General features: G+C 48.4%; 1 protein-coding gene across 1 annotated transcript in view; it reads left to right on the top strand.

The window, feature by feature from the left end:
* The first annotated feature begins 13 nt into the window (after positions 1–13).
* The window catches only part of LOC120910475 (zinc finger protein 777-like), a 176391-nt gene continuing 159457 nt past the window's right edge, over positions 14–16947 (top strand). The window contains exons 1-5 of the mRNA XM_040322232.1: positions 14–21; positions 142–239; positions 2344–2514; positions 7558–7657; positions 9332–9429. Coding sequence (XP_040178166.1) covers positions 2428–2514; positions 7558–7657; positions 9332–9429 — 285 coding nt within the window. The 5' untranslated portion in view covers positions 14–21; positions 142–239; positions 2344–2427. The remainder of the gene's footprint in view (positions 22–141; positions 240–2343; positions 2515–7557; positions 7658–9331; positions 9430–16947) is intronic.

Raw genomic sequence — 16947 nt, 5'->3', positions numbered from 1 at the left:
GGCCGCCCCTCACATCACCGGGTAAGGGGAGACTTTCATTTCTTGTAAAGGAGAGAAGAGTATTGAGGATCCCCCTAGATACACATCCTCTGATATAAAGACATAGAAACAATGTAATCAGTCAGTGTGTGTTTCCTACAGAGGGATCCAGTAAGAGAAATCCCCCAGAGAGATGTCCCCGTCCTCTGTATTCCCGGGACTCCACACAGGAACATCAGGAGATCCCTCAGGAGGATCAGGTAGGTGGAAACCAGTGGCGGCCCATCCATAGGGGGCACACGTAAAGCAGCCGTAGCAAGACTCTAATTTCTGCCATGGCTGCAAAGCATACCATTGCGACCATGGCATTTTAGCAATTTGATTTCCTGGGGCGACCCTGTTAGGTAGGTATGAGGGGGCCTGTGATTTCTAACAGCAACCCTGCCTTCACCAGTGTGGGGGTGCTAACAGTGTGCTGCAAGATCAGTATATATGTGATGCTGCTGATCCATATACCCTTTATGTCAGTGGTCATCAACCCTGTCCTCAGGACCCACTAACAGGCCAGGTTTGCAAGATAACTGAAATACATCACAGGTGATATCATTTGCTGATCAGTGATTGCAGCATTCTAGTCTGCCTCTCCCCCAAGGTAATACATAAAACCTGGCCTGTTAGTGGGCCCGAGGACAGGGTTGATGACCACTGCTTTATGTGATGCTGCTGATCTATATACGCTGATCTGTGATGATGGGGCTGTATACTCTGTCCTGTGATGCTGAGTTGTATACTGCTGACACTATATGGGTGGAAGCAAGTGGAATACAGGGGACAGAGTGGGTTGATTCTATAAGGGGTGTGGCTTAATAAAAATGGGAGGGGTCAAAAAGGAAGGGCGGGGTCTGCCCCCTCCCCCCCCATCCTAAAACTTCACCAGCCACCACTGGTGGAAACATTTAGGTCTAGATTCAGCAAGAATTTACATTCAAAGCTGCGGCGGCGTATCTTCTTTCTGTATTCAGAAAGCAAGATACGCCGAAATTAGGCTAAGATCCGACTGGCGTAAGTCTCTTACGCCGTCGTATCTTAGTTGCATATTTACGCTGGCCGCTAGGTGGCGCTTCCGGCGATTTCAGCGTAGAATATGCAAATGAGCTGGATACGCCGATTCAGAAACGTACGTGCGCCCGGCGGAATTTTTTACGTCGTTTGCGTAAGGCTTTTTCCGGCGTAACGTTACTCCTGCTATATGAGGAGCAACCAAAATTACGTTCACGTCTAAAGCATTAACGATTTGCGGCGTAATTTTGAGCATGCGCACTGGGATTCTTTCACGAACGGCGCCGTTCGTTAGAGACGTCATTTACGTGGGGTCATGTTTTATTTACATAAAACACGCCCACCTCTTCTCAATTTGAATTCAGCGCACTTACGCCGGCAGATGTACGCTACGCCGCCGTAACTTAGGGCGCAGATTCTTTGTGAATCCAGCCCCAGCCTCACTAAGTTACGACGGCGTAGCGTATCTCAGATACGCTACGCCCGCACAAATTTACGGCGGGCTATCTGAATCTAGCCCTTAGTTTTTGTTTTCAGATTATCTGCCTGGAGAAGGATAGGGCCAAATCTTCAAAGGAGATATGCAGGCGGAACTGCTGTTCAGCCTGCGTATCCCTGTGGCTATCTTTGGAAACGATCCTCAGAAGGATTTTTCCAAAGATAGTCAGAAGATCCGACATCTGTAAGACACTTACACTGTCGGATCTTAGGATGCAGTACCACATCCGCCGCTGGGGGCATTTCGAGTGGAAATGCCGCTTTGCGTATGCAAATGAGGACTTAGGCAGATCCACAAAGCTTTTTAGCTTTGTGTTTTCTGCGTAAGTTACGTTTTGCATACTTAAAATTAGGGATGCTTTTACAAGGCCTAAACTGTTTAGACCTTGTAAAAACAAATCTTTTTTTCGATCGCCGCATTTTTTTTTAAATTTCAAATTTTTTTTCCCGGCGCGTATTTTTTTACCCGACGCAACTTTATTGTCCCGTCGCGATCCACAAAGCCTGGCATAAAGTACGTTTGCGCGATGCACGTCGGGAAAAATAACGTCACACGCATGCGCCGAACGTCCGGCGCGGGAGCGCGCCTCATTTGAATAGGAATCTCCCCCTCGAGCAGACGACCGCCTTGCGACGGAGGCACTTAGGTTACACGGCGTGTAATTTCTAGGTAAGTGCTTTGTGGATCGGGCACTTAGGTAGAAATTTAACGCCTGTGTAACTTAACTGCTGAAAGTTAAGTTAGGCAGGTTTTTTGAGAATTTGGCCCATAATGTATATGTTTTTTTTGCTTTGTGGGTTATGTAGGAAGAAAACCTACGCGTATCTAGGATTGAAAGTGAAAAAGAAGGGACGTCCTTCAGAGATGACGAGCGAAGTGATAAGGAGAAAATGCCTTCAGCTAGAAAAGATGGCTGTTCCACTCCTCTCTGCTCTGGAGATTTGGAGGATGACTACAAGATTCTACAGGACTATCATGTAGGTCAAACTTGAAATTAGGAATGCTGATTGGAAGGACAGAGGCAGTGGTCAGTCAGAGTAAGGGCAGATAGAACAGAGAAAGGGCGTTGTTGAAAACCTGATTGGGGATCCATTGGGTGGTGGAAAGGCAGGTAGCTGGATTGATCATATATACTGGGGGAAAACCAGGGTGGCTTTATAGAAAACACAGAGAAAAGGGCATGTTGGCCACTTAACGGCAGGCGACGTACAGATACGCCACCCGACTTTGAGTTGTTATACCAGCATGGTATCTGCAGTTGCGGGCATCATCCCAGTGCTGTTTATTTAAGAGGCAGCAGATCTCTTTCTTGTAAAAGCCATCCTAGGCCCAGATTCACGTAGGGCGGCGTAACTTTGTGCGGGCGTAGCGTATCTTCTTTACGCTACGCCGCCGCAACTTAGAGAGGCAAGTGCAGTATTCACAAAGCACTTGCGTCCTAAGTTACGGCGGCGTAGCGTGAATGGGCCGGCGTAAGCGCGCGTATTTCAAAGTAGGCAGGTCGTGGGCGTGATGTATTTAAATTTAGCGTGACCCCATCCATGTAGATGCCTGGGCGAACGAACGGCGCATGCTCAGTATCACGTCGAATTTTCAAAGTAAATTACGCCAGCTCAATGCTTAGGCGACGTGAACGTAACCTACTCCCAGCCCCATTCACGGACGACTTACGCAAACGACGTAAATTACGACACTGTTCGGACGTTTCCGACGTCCATACCTAACATGACTTACCCCTGCTTTATGAGGGGTAATTTTACGCCGGTCCGACGCCTTACGTAAACGACGTATCTTGATACGCCGGGCGCACGTATGTTCGTTAATCGGCGTATCTAGCTAATTTGCATATTCTATGCGGAAATATACGGAAGCGCCCCTAGCGGCCAGCGTAAATATGCACCCTAAGATACGACGGCGTAAGAGACTTACGCCGCTCGTATCTAGGCAACTGTGAGGCGTATCTGATTCTATAAATCAGGCGCGGAGATGCGACGCCTCACACTCAGAGTTACGACGGCGTATCTGAGAATCTGGACCCTAGTGTCTAAAAAGCTGTTGGATGGTGTTTTCAAGCACCTTCCACCACTTTCCGGGGCTCTCCTATCCCACCAGGAAATACGGGATTTGCAGCCGTCAGTTCCGTCGGCTGACCATAGAGCTGATCGGGTACTAGAATGTCCCTGATCATCTTTGTGGTCTAGGAAACCAGAAGTGCTTTGTAACAAACCATTAGTGGTTTGTAAAAAGCATTGGCTTACACAGAACTTGGTATAATCTGAAGCTTTTAAGGGGTGAAGGAGAGATCCGGGGTCTATTAGACCCCAGATGTCTCAGTAAAGGGGACCTGTCACTACCTATTGCTATCATAAGGAATATTTGCATTCCTTGTAAAAGCAATAAAAGTGATCAAAATAAAATGTAAAAATATAAAATAAACACTTTTTTTTTTTTTTAAATGCCCCTGTCCCCCTGGCAAATGCATGCTTCAGTCCTGCGTCGGTATGTAAACATCCATCGCACCACAAATGTAAAGTATGGGCCAGATTCACGTACAGCGGCGTATCTTTGAGCGGGCGTAGCGCATCTCATAAGCGCTACGCCAACGTAACATAGAGAGGCAAGACCAGTATTCACAAAGCACTTGCTCCCTAAGTTACGGCGGCGTAGCGTAAATGGGCCGGCGTAAGCCCGCCTAATTCAAATTAGGAAGGTAGTGGGCGTGTTGTATTAAAATTAACCGTGACCCCATGTAAATGAATGGCCGAACGAACGGCGCATGCGCGCGCATGCTCAGAATCACGTCGCATATACTCCCTAAGAAACGACGGCTCAATGCGTACGACGTGAACGTAACCTACGCCCAGCCCCATTCACGTACGACTTACGTAAAATACGACGGCTGTTCCGACATCCATACCCTAACATAACTTACCCCTGCTTCAGGTGGGATAACTACGCCGGACGTACGCCTTACGTAAACGGCGTAGCTTACTGCGACGGGCGCAAGTACGTTTGTGAATCGGCGTATCTAGGTCATTTACATATTCGACGCGTAAATCAATGGAAGCGCCCCTAGCGGCCAGCGTAAATATGCGCCCAAGATACGCTGGCGTAGGAGACTTGCGTCGTCCGATCAAGCCAAAATTCAGGCGTATCTTGTTTCAAGAATAAGGTGCATAGATACGACCGGCGTATCAGAAGATACGTCGGCGTAAGTCGTACGTGAATCTGGCCCTATGTCTGCAAACCTCAAATCCAGAGCAATAATTTTAGCACCAGATCTCCTGTGTAAATCTAAAGGGAAGACCATAAAAATGATCAAAATACATATGAAAACCACTATTTTTGAGGAGTTTCAGGCGTTTTTTATTGAAGTCTGCAGGGCCAAAAATACCCAAGTTTGCCCCAAAAGAACTGATGAAACTTTTGGAGCTTAACCCATTTCGCGCCTAATGGTAAAACAAATCTAAATGCCTAAGCCCAATTTTACATGGGAGGAATTGGGCTTTCATTTGGTGGTAAATGGTAATGAATATCTCTTGATTTTTATTCATTTTTATTAACTACTTGAGCCCCGGGCCAAAAGACGGCCTCAAGGTGGCTCTATAAATCTGGGAGGACGTCTTTTGACGTCCTCGAGCCACTGGGGGGCGCGCGCACCCGACGCGTCCCCGAGATTCCAATGCGCGTACCTGGCGGCCGCGATGACCGCCAGGTACCCGCGATCGGCAATGACAGAGCAGGGACGTGGAGCTCTGTGTGTAAACACAGAGATCCACGTGCTGTCAGGGAGAGGAGACAGATGCTGTGTCCCTTGTACATAGGGACACAGCATCTGTCACCTCCCCCAGTTAGTCCCCTTCCCACACAGTTAGAAAACACCCAGGATACACATTTAACCCCTTCCTCGTCCCCTAGTGTTAACCCCTTCCCTGCCAGTCACATTTATACAGTAATCAATGCATTTTTATAGCACTGTTCGCTGTATTAATGTGAATGGTCCCAAAAATGTGTCAAAAGTGTCCGATGTGTCCGCCGCAATATCGCAGTCCTGACAAAATTCGCAGAATGCCGTATTACTAGTAAAAAAAATAATAAAAACAAATTCAGAATTCTATCCCCTATTTTGTAGCCATTATAACTTTTGCGCAAACCAATCACTATACGCTTATTGCGATTTTTTTTTTTTTGATTTTTTTTTTTTTTTTTTTTTTTTTTTTTACCAAAAATATGTAGAATACATATCGGCCTAAACTGAGCAAAAAAATAGTTATTTTTTAAAAAAAATTGGATATTTATTAGAGCAAAAAGTAAAACATTGTTTTTTTCAAAATTGTCGCTCCTTTTTTTTGTTTATAGTGCAAAAAAAAAAAAAAAAACGCAGGGGTGATCAAATACCACCAAAAGAAAGCTCTATTTGTGGGAAAAAAAGGACGCCAATTTTGTTTGGGAGGCACGTCACACGACCGTGCAATTTAAATTTAAAGCTGAAATTTCGCCTGGGCAAAAAGGGGGTATTTGTGCCCAGTAAGAAAGTGGTTACATTTTTTTTATTAATATTATCAAAGGAAAACTGGCCCAAAATAGTAAAACATTTTTTTATTTTTGTAAATTTAACTGTATATTTCTAGCTACTGCCTAAACCTACCACTAAAGAACAACCCAAAATAAATTCTCCTGCTCCTGATGATCGCAGCGATACCACATATTTGCATGTTAGTAGTTGAGTTAGTACAGCCCAAAAACAATAGTGCCCATTTTCCTTTTTTTTTTTTTTCTTGTTTGGCTATGGGGCAGGAAGTGAAGGAAAGTCTCTGCAATGTCCAGACATCGAGTCCCCCGTACCCGCCGATCAGCTCCCTCTTAGGTAGATTCACAAAGAGTTAGACCGGCTTATCTACAGATAAGCCGACCTAACTCTGAATCTAAGCCGGCCTATGTTCAAGTGTATTCTCAAACAGAGATACACTTAAATATATCTAAGATAGGCTGGCTTGCGCCATTCTATCTTGGGTTGCAATGTTTCTTTTGGGCGCTAGATGGCGCTGCCATTGCAGCCGGCCTAGATTATGTAAATGAGGGGATACGCCGATTCCCGACGATTTACGAGCGTACGCCGGGCCTACGCCGTCGAGTTACGTCGTTTCCGTACGCGATAGGCCGCCAAAAGTTATTCCACCTATGAGGTGGAATAACAATGTTAAGTATGGCCGACGTTCCCGCCGCGAGGTTCGAATTTTTTACGTTGTTTACGCAAGTCGTCCGCGAATCGGGATTTACGCCGTTTACGTACGTAAATGCGCAATGCGCACTGGGAAATGCAGTCGCCCAGCGCATGCGCAGTGTAAAAGACGTCAAAAAACGTGAGGTCAAGCCTCATTTCAATACTACACGCCCCCCTCCCAGTCATTTGAATTAGGCGCGCTTACGCCCGGTCGTTTTAGGCTACGCCGCCGAAAATTTGAAGGTAAGTGGTTTGAGAATCACTTCTAACCTAAATAATTTTCGGCGGTGTAGCCTAAAAAGAGTAGGCTAGGCCGTCCTAATTTTTGGCGCCCCTACGTGAATCTACCCCACTGTGTAGAATTACAGCTGGAGCGGGGGGGGGGGGGGGGTGGCGTGTACGCCCCAGACCCGGAGGTGTTAGATCACGTTCTAGGTGGCCACCCTGCCACAGTAAATGTACAGTGGGTGGTTAAAGCTCCTCAAAAATTGTACATCCGCCAATGGCCATGAAAGTAGAAAGATGCATTTCAGTATAAGGGAACGCTAGGCCCATATTTTCCATACTCCCCAAAAATGCTTTTGAAGCTCTAGGATTCAAGCTACAGGCATCGGTGCTCATTTGTGAACAGTTACCTTTGTAATACATGGGATTCTGGATGTTGGGCATTTTGGAGCTTTGCGCTACAAAATGCTCAGGTATGAATGGGGCCCAATTTGATTTTATTCTGGTAGCTCTAACAAAAATATATATTTGTTTCCTGCAGATTATATAATGTATCTTTTAAATTATCTAGGGTGAAACTTTAATGAATATTAATGTGGTAGTTAAAGAGGAAGAAGATCTGCATGTGATGGGTGATGAGCTACAGGAGAACCCTCCAGAGATCAGCACAGGTGAGTAATAAACACTTATAGCCAGATTCACATACAGTGATGAAAATAAGTAGGGTTGTCCCGATACCACTTTTTTAGGACCGAGTACGAGTACCGATACTTTTTTTCAAGTAGTCGCCGATACCGATACTTTTTTTTAAATGTGTCCCCAAATGCAGCGATGTCCCCCCCATATGCAGCCATTGTCTCCCCCCATGCAGCCATTGTCACCCCCCATGCAGCCATTGTCACCCCCCATGCAGCAATGTATCCCCCCATCCAGCCATTGTCACCCCCCATGCAGCCATTGTCACCCCCCATGCAGCCATTGTCACCCCCCATGCAGCCATTGTCTCCCCCCATGCAGCCATTGTCTCCCCCCATCCAGCCATTGTCACCCCCCATCCAGCCATTGTCACCCCCCATCCAGCCATTGTCTCCCCCCATCCAGCCATTGTCTCCCCCCATGCAGCCATTGTCACCCCCCATGCAGCCATTGTCACCCCCCATCCAGCCATTGTCTCCCCCCATGCAGCCATTGTCTCCCCCCATGCAGCCATTGTCTCCCCCCCCATGTATCCAGCGTCTCCCCCCCCATGTATCCAGCGTCTCCCCCCCCATGTATCCAGCGTCTCCCCCCCCATGTATCCAGCGTCTCCCCCCCATGTATCCAGCGTCTCCCCCCATCCAGCGTCTCCCCCCATGCAGCGTCTCCCCCCATCCAGCGTCTCCCCCCATGCAGCCATGTCCCACTTACCTGCATCCCCGCTGCCGCCGACTGTGTAATATGCCGGGAACATTACAACTTTGAATCGCTGTAATGATTGGCGCTGCGTATAGACACTCCCCCTCGCTCGGGATTGGACAGTTCACCCGAGCGAGGGGGAGTGTCTATGCGCGGCGCCAATCATTACAGCTATTCAAAGCTGTAATGTTCCCGGCGTATGACACAGTCGGCGGCAGCGGGGATGCGGCGAATGGCGGCGGGATGCGGCGTCGCGGCGGCGGGGGAGGGGGGGGGTCAAGTATTCTATTTGGGTATCGGGGGTATTTGCGGGAGTACGAGTACTCCCGCAAATACTCGGAATCGGTCCCGATACCGATACTAGTATCGGTATCGGGACAACCCTAAAAATAAGTATTTGAACACCCTGCTATTTTGCAAGTTCTCCCACTTGGAAATCATGGAGGGGTCTGAAATTGTTATCGTAGGTGCATGTCCACTGTGAGAGACATAATCAAAAAAAAAAAATCCAGAAATCACAATGTATGATTTGTTTAACTATTTGTATGATACAGCTGCAAATAAGTATTTGAACACCTGTCTATCAGCTAGAATTCTGACCCTCAAAGACCTGTTAGTCTGCACGGCGGGAATTTCGAAACGGAGCATGCGCAGTAGGTCCGGCGCGGGAGCGCGCCTAATTTAAATGGTACCCGCATATTCGATTTGGACCGCCTTGCGCCGGACGTGTTTACGATTCACCGCCGCAAGTTTCCAGGTAAGTGCTTTGTGGATCGGGCACTAAAACTGAAAACTTGCAGCGGTGTAACGTAAACGGCTTACGTTACACGGGCGCAATTGTACCTGAATCTGGCCCCAGGTGCTTTGTGAATACTGCTCCTGCCTCTCAGAGTTACGCCGCTGTCTCTGAATCTGGGCCAATGTATTCAGTCAGTGTGTGTTTCCTACAGATGGATCCAGTAACAGAAATCCCCCAGAGAGATGTCCCCGTCCTCTGTATTCCCGGGACTCCACACAGGAACATCAGGAGATCCCTCAGGAGGATCAGGTGGGTGGAAATATCAAACCATTGTGTTGCGCTCAGGTACCTGGAGATGCCTAAAAATGTTTTTCCTTTGTGTTTTGTAGGAAGAAAACCTGAATAAATGTAGGATTGAAGGTGGAGAAGATGCATATATGAGGGATGATGAGCAAAGTGAAGAGGAGGAAAATTCTCCAGCTACACAAGACCGATGTACTTCTCCTTTCTACTCTGGAGATTTACAGGACTATCAGGTAGGCCAAGCAGCAAACTATCCACTTTGCCTCCAACATATGTCTTTAACCACTTCCATACCGGGCACTTACGCAGCTTCCCGCCCAAGCCAATTTTCAGCTTTCAGCACTGTCGCACTTTGAATGGCAATTGCGCGGTCATGCTACACTGTACCCAAACAAAATTGGCGTCCTTTTTTCCCCACAAATAGAGCTTTCTTTTGGTGGTATTTGATCACCTCTGCGATTTTTTTTTTTTTTTGCGCAAACAACTAAAAAAAGGCTGAAAATTTGGAAAAAAAAATACGTTTTTATTTTTTTCTGTTAATTTTTTTGTAAATAAGTTTTCTCTTTCAATTACGGGCACTGATATGGCGGCACTAATGGGCACCGATGAGATGGCACTGATGGACATCGATGAGGTAGTACTGACGGGCACAGATGAGGTGGCACTGATTGGCGGCGCTGGTATGCGACACTGATGGGCACTCATATTGGCACTGATGGGCACACATAGGCGGCACTGATGGGCACACATAGGCGGCACTGATGGGCACTCATAGGCGGCACTGATGGGCACTCATAGGCGGCACAGATGGGCACTCATGGGTGGCACTGATGGATACTTATGGGTGGCACAGATGGGCACTGATAGGTGGGCACTGGGCATGGATGGGCACTGTGGGGTGACACTGATGGACACTGGGGTGGCACTGATGGACACTGTGGGGCAGCACTGATTTTTCTAGGTTGCCAGTCAGTGCCCATTTGTGGGCACTGATTGGCATCTTTTTTTTCTTTTTTTTGAACGCTTTTTTTTTTTTTTTTTGCCCACCCTGGTGGTCCAGGGTGGGCATCCCTGGTGGTCCAGTGTGGCAATCCGAGGGGGGGCTGCGCTGATAAACAATCAGCGCGAACCCCCCCTGTCAGGAGAGCTCTCCTCTACTCGCGTCTGTCAGATGGGAGTGAGGAAGAGCCATCAACGGCTCTTCCTGTTTACATCGTGATCAGCCGTGATTGGACACGGCTGATCACGTGGTAAAGAGTCTCCGCCGGAGGCTCTTTACCAAGATCGGAGATGCAGGGTGTCAGACTGACACCCCGCATCACCGATCGCCGCGATGCGCGCCCCCACGTTCTAGAACGTCCTGTCAGGATTTCATAACCACTTCCCGGACGTAAATCGGCTATAGGCCGGGCGGGAAGTGGTTAAACAGCAAAGTGGTGGACACTTATTAATGCAGGGAAAACCCTTGGGCGGCCAGAGAACCTGTTAATGGCTGTGATGTGAGCCATCCTCGGTTACACACACAGGCCCGGATTCACAAAGCACTTACGCCGACGTATCTCGACATACGCCGCGTAAGTGTAACTATGCGCCGTCGTATCTCTGCGCCGTGCCCACAAAACTAGATAAGCCTGAAAATAGGCTTCCTACGACCGACATAACTTGCCTACGCCGTCGTATAGTGGGCGCATAGTTACGCCGGCCGCATTTGCCGCTCCCATAGATTTTCGATGCACATATGGAAATGAGGGAGATACGCCAATTCACAAACGTAGTTGCGCCCGGCGGATCAGATACGCGGTTTGCCTAAGTCGTATGTCCGGCGTAAAGTTATTCCCCCATATATGAGGCGCAACTCATGCAAAGGTATGGACCAGGCAACACAGCCGTCGTTTTTTACGTCGTTTACGTTGTACGTGAATATGGCTAGGCGTAGGTTACGTTCACGTCGTAGGCAGCGATTCCACGTATCTTAGGCAGTTGTTTCGACGTGATTCTGAGCATGCGCACTGGAGTGCGGCCACGGGACGGCGCATGCGCCGTTCGTTTTAAGTACTTCTATGACGCTTGGCCCATCATTTGCATGGGGTCACGCCTCATTAGCATGGCTCACGCCCACTTCCACTTACGACGGCTTACGCAGAGGGAACCCAGCGCAGTTTGGGAGGCAAGTGCTTAGTGAATTCGGTGCTTGCCTCTCTGCGCAGCGTATATTGTATACGCTACGCCGGCATAAATATGCGTCGATGTATGTGAATCCGGGCCAATGAGTACAGAGCTGTTCTGAGCGGGTCTGTAGCCTGTAATTGTTGTGATGACCAACCGCAGTGATCACAGATGTAAACAGTGTAGTGTGTACGTTGGAGAGCCCGCCCCTCTCTCTTCCAACAGAAGCAAAGAAGAAGGTGGAACTTACGAATGAATGGGTCATTCATGGGATCTAGATCACAGGCAGCAGCTATTCAAGGTATTTATTTCGGCTTCCGGATAAGGAACAAGATGAGGAGGAGTGCGGATGTGTTTCTGCTCTCCTCCCTCACCTCTACCCTGTGGCTCCCGCTATGCCGGTCCTGGGCCCGCAGATGGGCAAGTGGAGCCTGGGATACATAGCGGGGGGGGGGGGTACTTTACCCTTAAATGCAGCCATGTCCCCCCTTAAATGCAGCCATGTCCCCCCCATAAATGCAGCCATGTCTCCACATAAATGTCTCCACAGAGAAAGCCAAGCCCCCCTCCCCCCCCCCCCGCCGCCGCCTAATTAATAAGCGCGGGGAACATTACAGCTTTCATTTGAATAGTTGTGTGTTCCCCGCCGCGCCATGTATAGACACTCCCCCTTGCTCGGATTGGACAGGTGATCTGTCTATCAAAGTGCCCGAGCAAGAGGGAGTGTCTATACATGACGAGGCGCGGCGGGGGAACACACAGCTATTCAAATGAAAGCTGTAATGTTCCCCGCCGCGCCTCGTCATGTATAGACACTCCCCCTTGCTCGGGCACTTTGATAGACAGATCACCCGTCCAATCCGAGCAAGGGGGAGTGTCTATACATGGCGCGGCGGGGAACACACAGCTATTCAAATGAAAGCTGTAGTGTTCCCCGCGCTGATTAACTAGGCGGGGGGGGGGGGGGCTTTCTCTTTGAGGACTGCTCGGCTCCGCTCTCCGCCCCCTCCCCACCCGCTCACTAGAAGAAAAAAAAAGTATCGGGTTTGGCATCGAGAGCATTTGCGCGAGTACAAGTACTCGCGCAAATGCTCAGTATCGGTACCGATACTGGTATCGGTATCGGGACAACCCTACAAATTGTGCATCCCTGCAACAGTAAATAAGCTGACAACAGTCCAGGCGCCAGGATGCAATTTCTAGTCGCCATGGCGACCTGGTACTTGGGATTTGTAAGCGCTACTCTATGTGACCTGTATATTAACTCCTTCAACTCCTTTATCCTACACATCTGCAACCCTTTATCTTCATCCTCCCACTGCATGTGACCTGTACATTAACCTCTTCACCTTTACCTGCCTCTGTGTATGATCTGTACATTTAATGTAACAAAGCTCCATGTTTTGCCTCCCTTGATACCGGCATAGAGCTGTCCCCATCCTATTTATCTCTAGGATCACACAGCATCAGTTTCCTGAGTAGCTTTGATTACGATACTCTGAGCTTACTGCGTAAACTGTATGGTTCATACTGGTTCTTGTTGCTCTAACAAACAGAATTTTTCTGTAGATTATATAATGTATGTTTTGCATTGCCTAGGTTGAAAATGTAATGGGTATTAAATTGAAAATTAAAGAGGAAGAAGAAGAGCTGTATGGTAGTGGTGATGAGCCATGTAAGGATCGGGACATTCCTCCAGAGATCAGCACAGGTGAGTAATAAAATGTAAATCCAGAGAAGAGTCCCAGATTCTCCTTGTTCAGTCACTACAACAATTTCTTATTTTTTTAAGAGCACTCCAAACAAATAAACCTGCAAAAACACACTCGGTGCCAAAAAAAAAGGTACATAAGCTACTTTGGTGCCGAACGCGTTGCGTCCCTTGGGTGTGAATGCAATCTCAATCCAGAGAAGAGCCCCAGATTCTCCTTGTTCAGTCACTACAACAATCTCTTCTTCTCCCCCCTCCTCTGTCAGTAGACAGTAATGGGGAGACAGTATGTGCCCAGTGGGGGAGTCAGGAGTCCTCAACGTCTATTAAAGCGGAGGTTCACCCTAAAAACATGTATATAACATTACATTCTGCATACCTACAACATTTACAGTATGCTGTTTGTTTGTTTTGTTTTTTTTGCGGTACATACCGTATTATTGCTATTTTCCACCCGGCTTCCGGGTGCTCACTCCCGCGGGAGTAGGCGTTCCTATGCAGAGGCGCAGTGTCATGTGGGACTTCGCCCAGATGATTGACGTCTTGAGAAAAACTTCCCCCCCGGCGGATAAGGCGCGTCACGAGTTTCCGAAAGTAGCCGAACTGCGAGTCGGCTCTATACGGCACCTGCGCAGTCAGCTCTACACGGCTCCTAGTCGATGCGCAGGCTCATTAGTACAGTGACCATGTATATTGTTATCACTGATCACTGTATTGGTGTCACTGGTTCCCACAATGTGTCAGACTGCCCGCCAAAATCAATGCCCTACTATAAGTCGCTAATCGCCACCATTACTAGTATAAAAAAAATAATTCCAGTGTGTATTCCACAGTTTGTAGACGCTATAACGTCTATACGCTTATTGGAATTTTTTTTTTACCAAAAATGTGTAGCAGATAACACATTGGCCTAAATGTATGTAGAAGCAAAAGATGAAATAAGGAAATATGCAATTATCCCCATTACTGACTGTCCGACCGAAGCCAGTTGTGGAAAACCAGCATCTGATCAGAGCTTGCATCTAATCGCACTTCCGCTCTCCTCCCGCCCCTGTACTCTGTGGGGCCCGCTATGCCGGTCCTGGGCGCACAGATGGGCAAGCGTAGCCTTGCTCAAATGCTTCCACCTGACAAGTGCACCTTGCTGCTTGTCTGCAGCAGGACTAAATGTAGAATAAAAAACCTGCCTGGCGCCCAGAGCTGCATGCTCCGGGCGTCGGTTGATACTAATTGTGCATCCCTGCAACAGTGAATGGGCTGACAAAAGCCCAGGCGCCAGGACGCAAATTCTTAGTTACCATATCAACCTGGCACCTGGGATTTGTCAAGCCCTGCTGTAAAGCATTGCAATGCTGATCTTCGTCTAATGTATCATCGTCCCATTGGCCCGCCCTAACAATTGGTTTATCGGCCCGCCCTATCGTTGGCCCGTCGGCCCACCCTATCGTTGGCCCGTCGGCCCGCCCTATCGTCGGCCCGCCCTATCGTCGGCCCGCCCTATCGTTGGCCCCGTCGGCCCACCCTATCGTTGGCCCTATCGTTGGCCCGCCCTATCGTTGGCCCGCCCTATCGTTGGCCCGCCCTATCGTTGGCCCGTCGGCCCGCCCTATCGTTGGCCCGCCCTATCATTGGCCCGCCCTATCATTGGCCCATCCTATCATTCTGTGACTTACCTTTATAAATTAAGTGAATTACAAAAAAGAGTCCATGGCAATAAAACAAAATATACTTTTTTGTAAGTTTGGAAAATATTCCTGAAACTTGGCTTACCTGTTCACGTGGTATTTCTTCCAGGTGGGCCTCAAAGCAGAAATTATGAGAACAGACGTTACATTTTTACTCCGTATGGTAATACAGTAGAAGACTTCATAGAAGATTCTTCGGGAAGAAGCTCAATGTCCTTGTATCTCCATCCAGGACCTGGCATGGCAGACCTGTCCTTGGACAAGGGGAACTTTCCTGGTCACTCACTCCCCATTACTCATCGCGCAGGGGGCGAATTGTTCCCATTTTCCGAGCATAGGGAACGTTTTATCAAGGAGGAAGAACTTATCACAGACCCCTCAAGTCATAGCTTGACGGAGACCTATTCACACTCTAATTATGAAAATAGTTTTATTCAAAATTGCTTTCTCCAAAGACACCAATCTAACCACGCCTGGGGACACCCTTATTCGTGTACCGAGTGTGGGAAAGGCTTTAAGCTGAAATCGGCCTTTATAAGACATAAAAGGACCCACACCGAAGAGAGGCCGTTTTCATGCACCGAGTGCGGGAAAAGCTTCTCTCAGAGGGCCCATCTGGTTTCCCACGAAAGGATTCACACGGGGGTGAAACCATATTGCTGCTCCGAATGTGGCAAATGCTTCTCCCACAAAATCTCATTGATCACGCACGAGTCGTTTCACACGGGGGTGAAGCCCTTCTTCTGTACCGAGTGCGGGAAACAATTTTCTCGAAAGTCAGTCCTCATCCTTCATGAAAGGGTTCACACGGGCGAGAAGCCGTATCCGTGCCCGGAGTGCGGGAAGTGTTTTTCCCAGAGAACTCATCTGAACACACACAGGAGGAGCCACACGTCGGAGAGGCCTTACTCCTGCTCGGAGTGCGGGAAGACCTATTCCCGGAAATCGTACCTCGTCGACCATCTCAGGACTCACACGGGGGCGAAGCCTTACTCGTGCTCCGTGTGCGGGAAGTGTTTCTCCTGCAAGTCGAATTTAATTACTCACCAGACGATCCACAGCAGCAAGAAGCCTTTCTCGTGCGCCCAGTGCGGAAAATCTTTTCAGACGAGGTCGGCCTTCACGTATCATAAGAAGTTGCACGCTGCAGATAAGCTTCCTTTGTGCTGAGAATTTGGGGGTGCGTTTTGCATGACTTTGACCTTTTTTTGGGTTCTGGATAGGAAAGAGCTGCCATATACATAGTATGGATGCAACATTGTTGATGAAGTGTACATGTCTGTGTCCGGTTGGGGGGAAATTTACCCTCACTTCCTGTGTAGAGTCACAACAGGAAGTGACAGGAAATACCTTCAGAGGGTTCTCACCGGAATAGGGGACGTTTTGACTGGATATTGTATATTTTAAGATGCACTGTGGCCCATTTCGGTCAGTGGTGGGACAACATAACGTGAAACCAAAGTCCAATTGGCTCTGGAGTACCCCTTTCTCCGCAGCCAAACTCAAAGCAAAAAAACATGTTTCTCAGGACCCCAGCTATATGACTCACCTGTATGTCCTTCATTATCCTTAAAGATGGAAGCCTCCCGTGTAACGGCTAAAGCCCAGCTACCCGTTTTGTGAAAAATTTCGCGCTGTACCCCTCCGCTCCTAGTCTGCTGTTTGGACAATGAAGGAACAGAACCACATTCATGAGATCATCTCTGTGCACTCCTCTACTGTAAGCGTCAAGACAGGGTTGGAATGACAATGCCGAGCGTAGTAATACAGCCATGATATACTCAGTGCTGCCCCTTCTCACCCTCCTTAGCTAGGCATTCCTCTACAGCAGTGGTTCTCAACCCTCTAGTGCCGTGACCCCTTGATAAAATTTGGGCGGGACCCCTAACAGTAAAATAATTTTTGTAGCGTGGGTTGTCAGCACCCAAGGGAAGACAAGTAATTTGCGCCCCTAACCCACGG

Source organism: Rana temporaria, chromosome 8, assembly GCF_905171775.1.
Source record: "Rana temporaria chromosome 8, aRanTem1.1, whole genome shotgun sequence".
Taxonomy (NCBI): domain Eukaryota; kingdom Metazoa; phylum Chordata; class Amphibia; order Anura; family Ranidae; genus Rana; species Rana temporaria.
The sequence above is the reverse complement of the archived record's forward strand: the minus strand, read 5'-3'. Positions and strand labels throughout refer to the sequence as shown.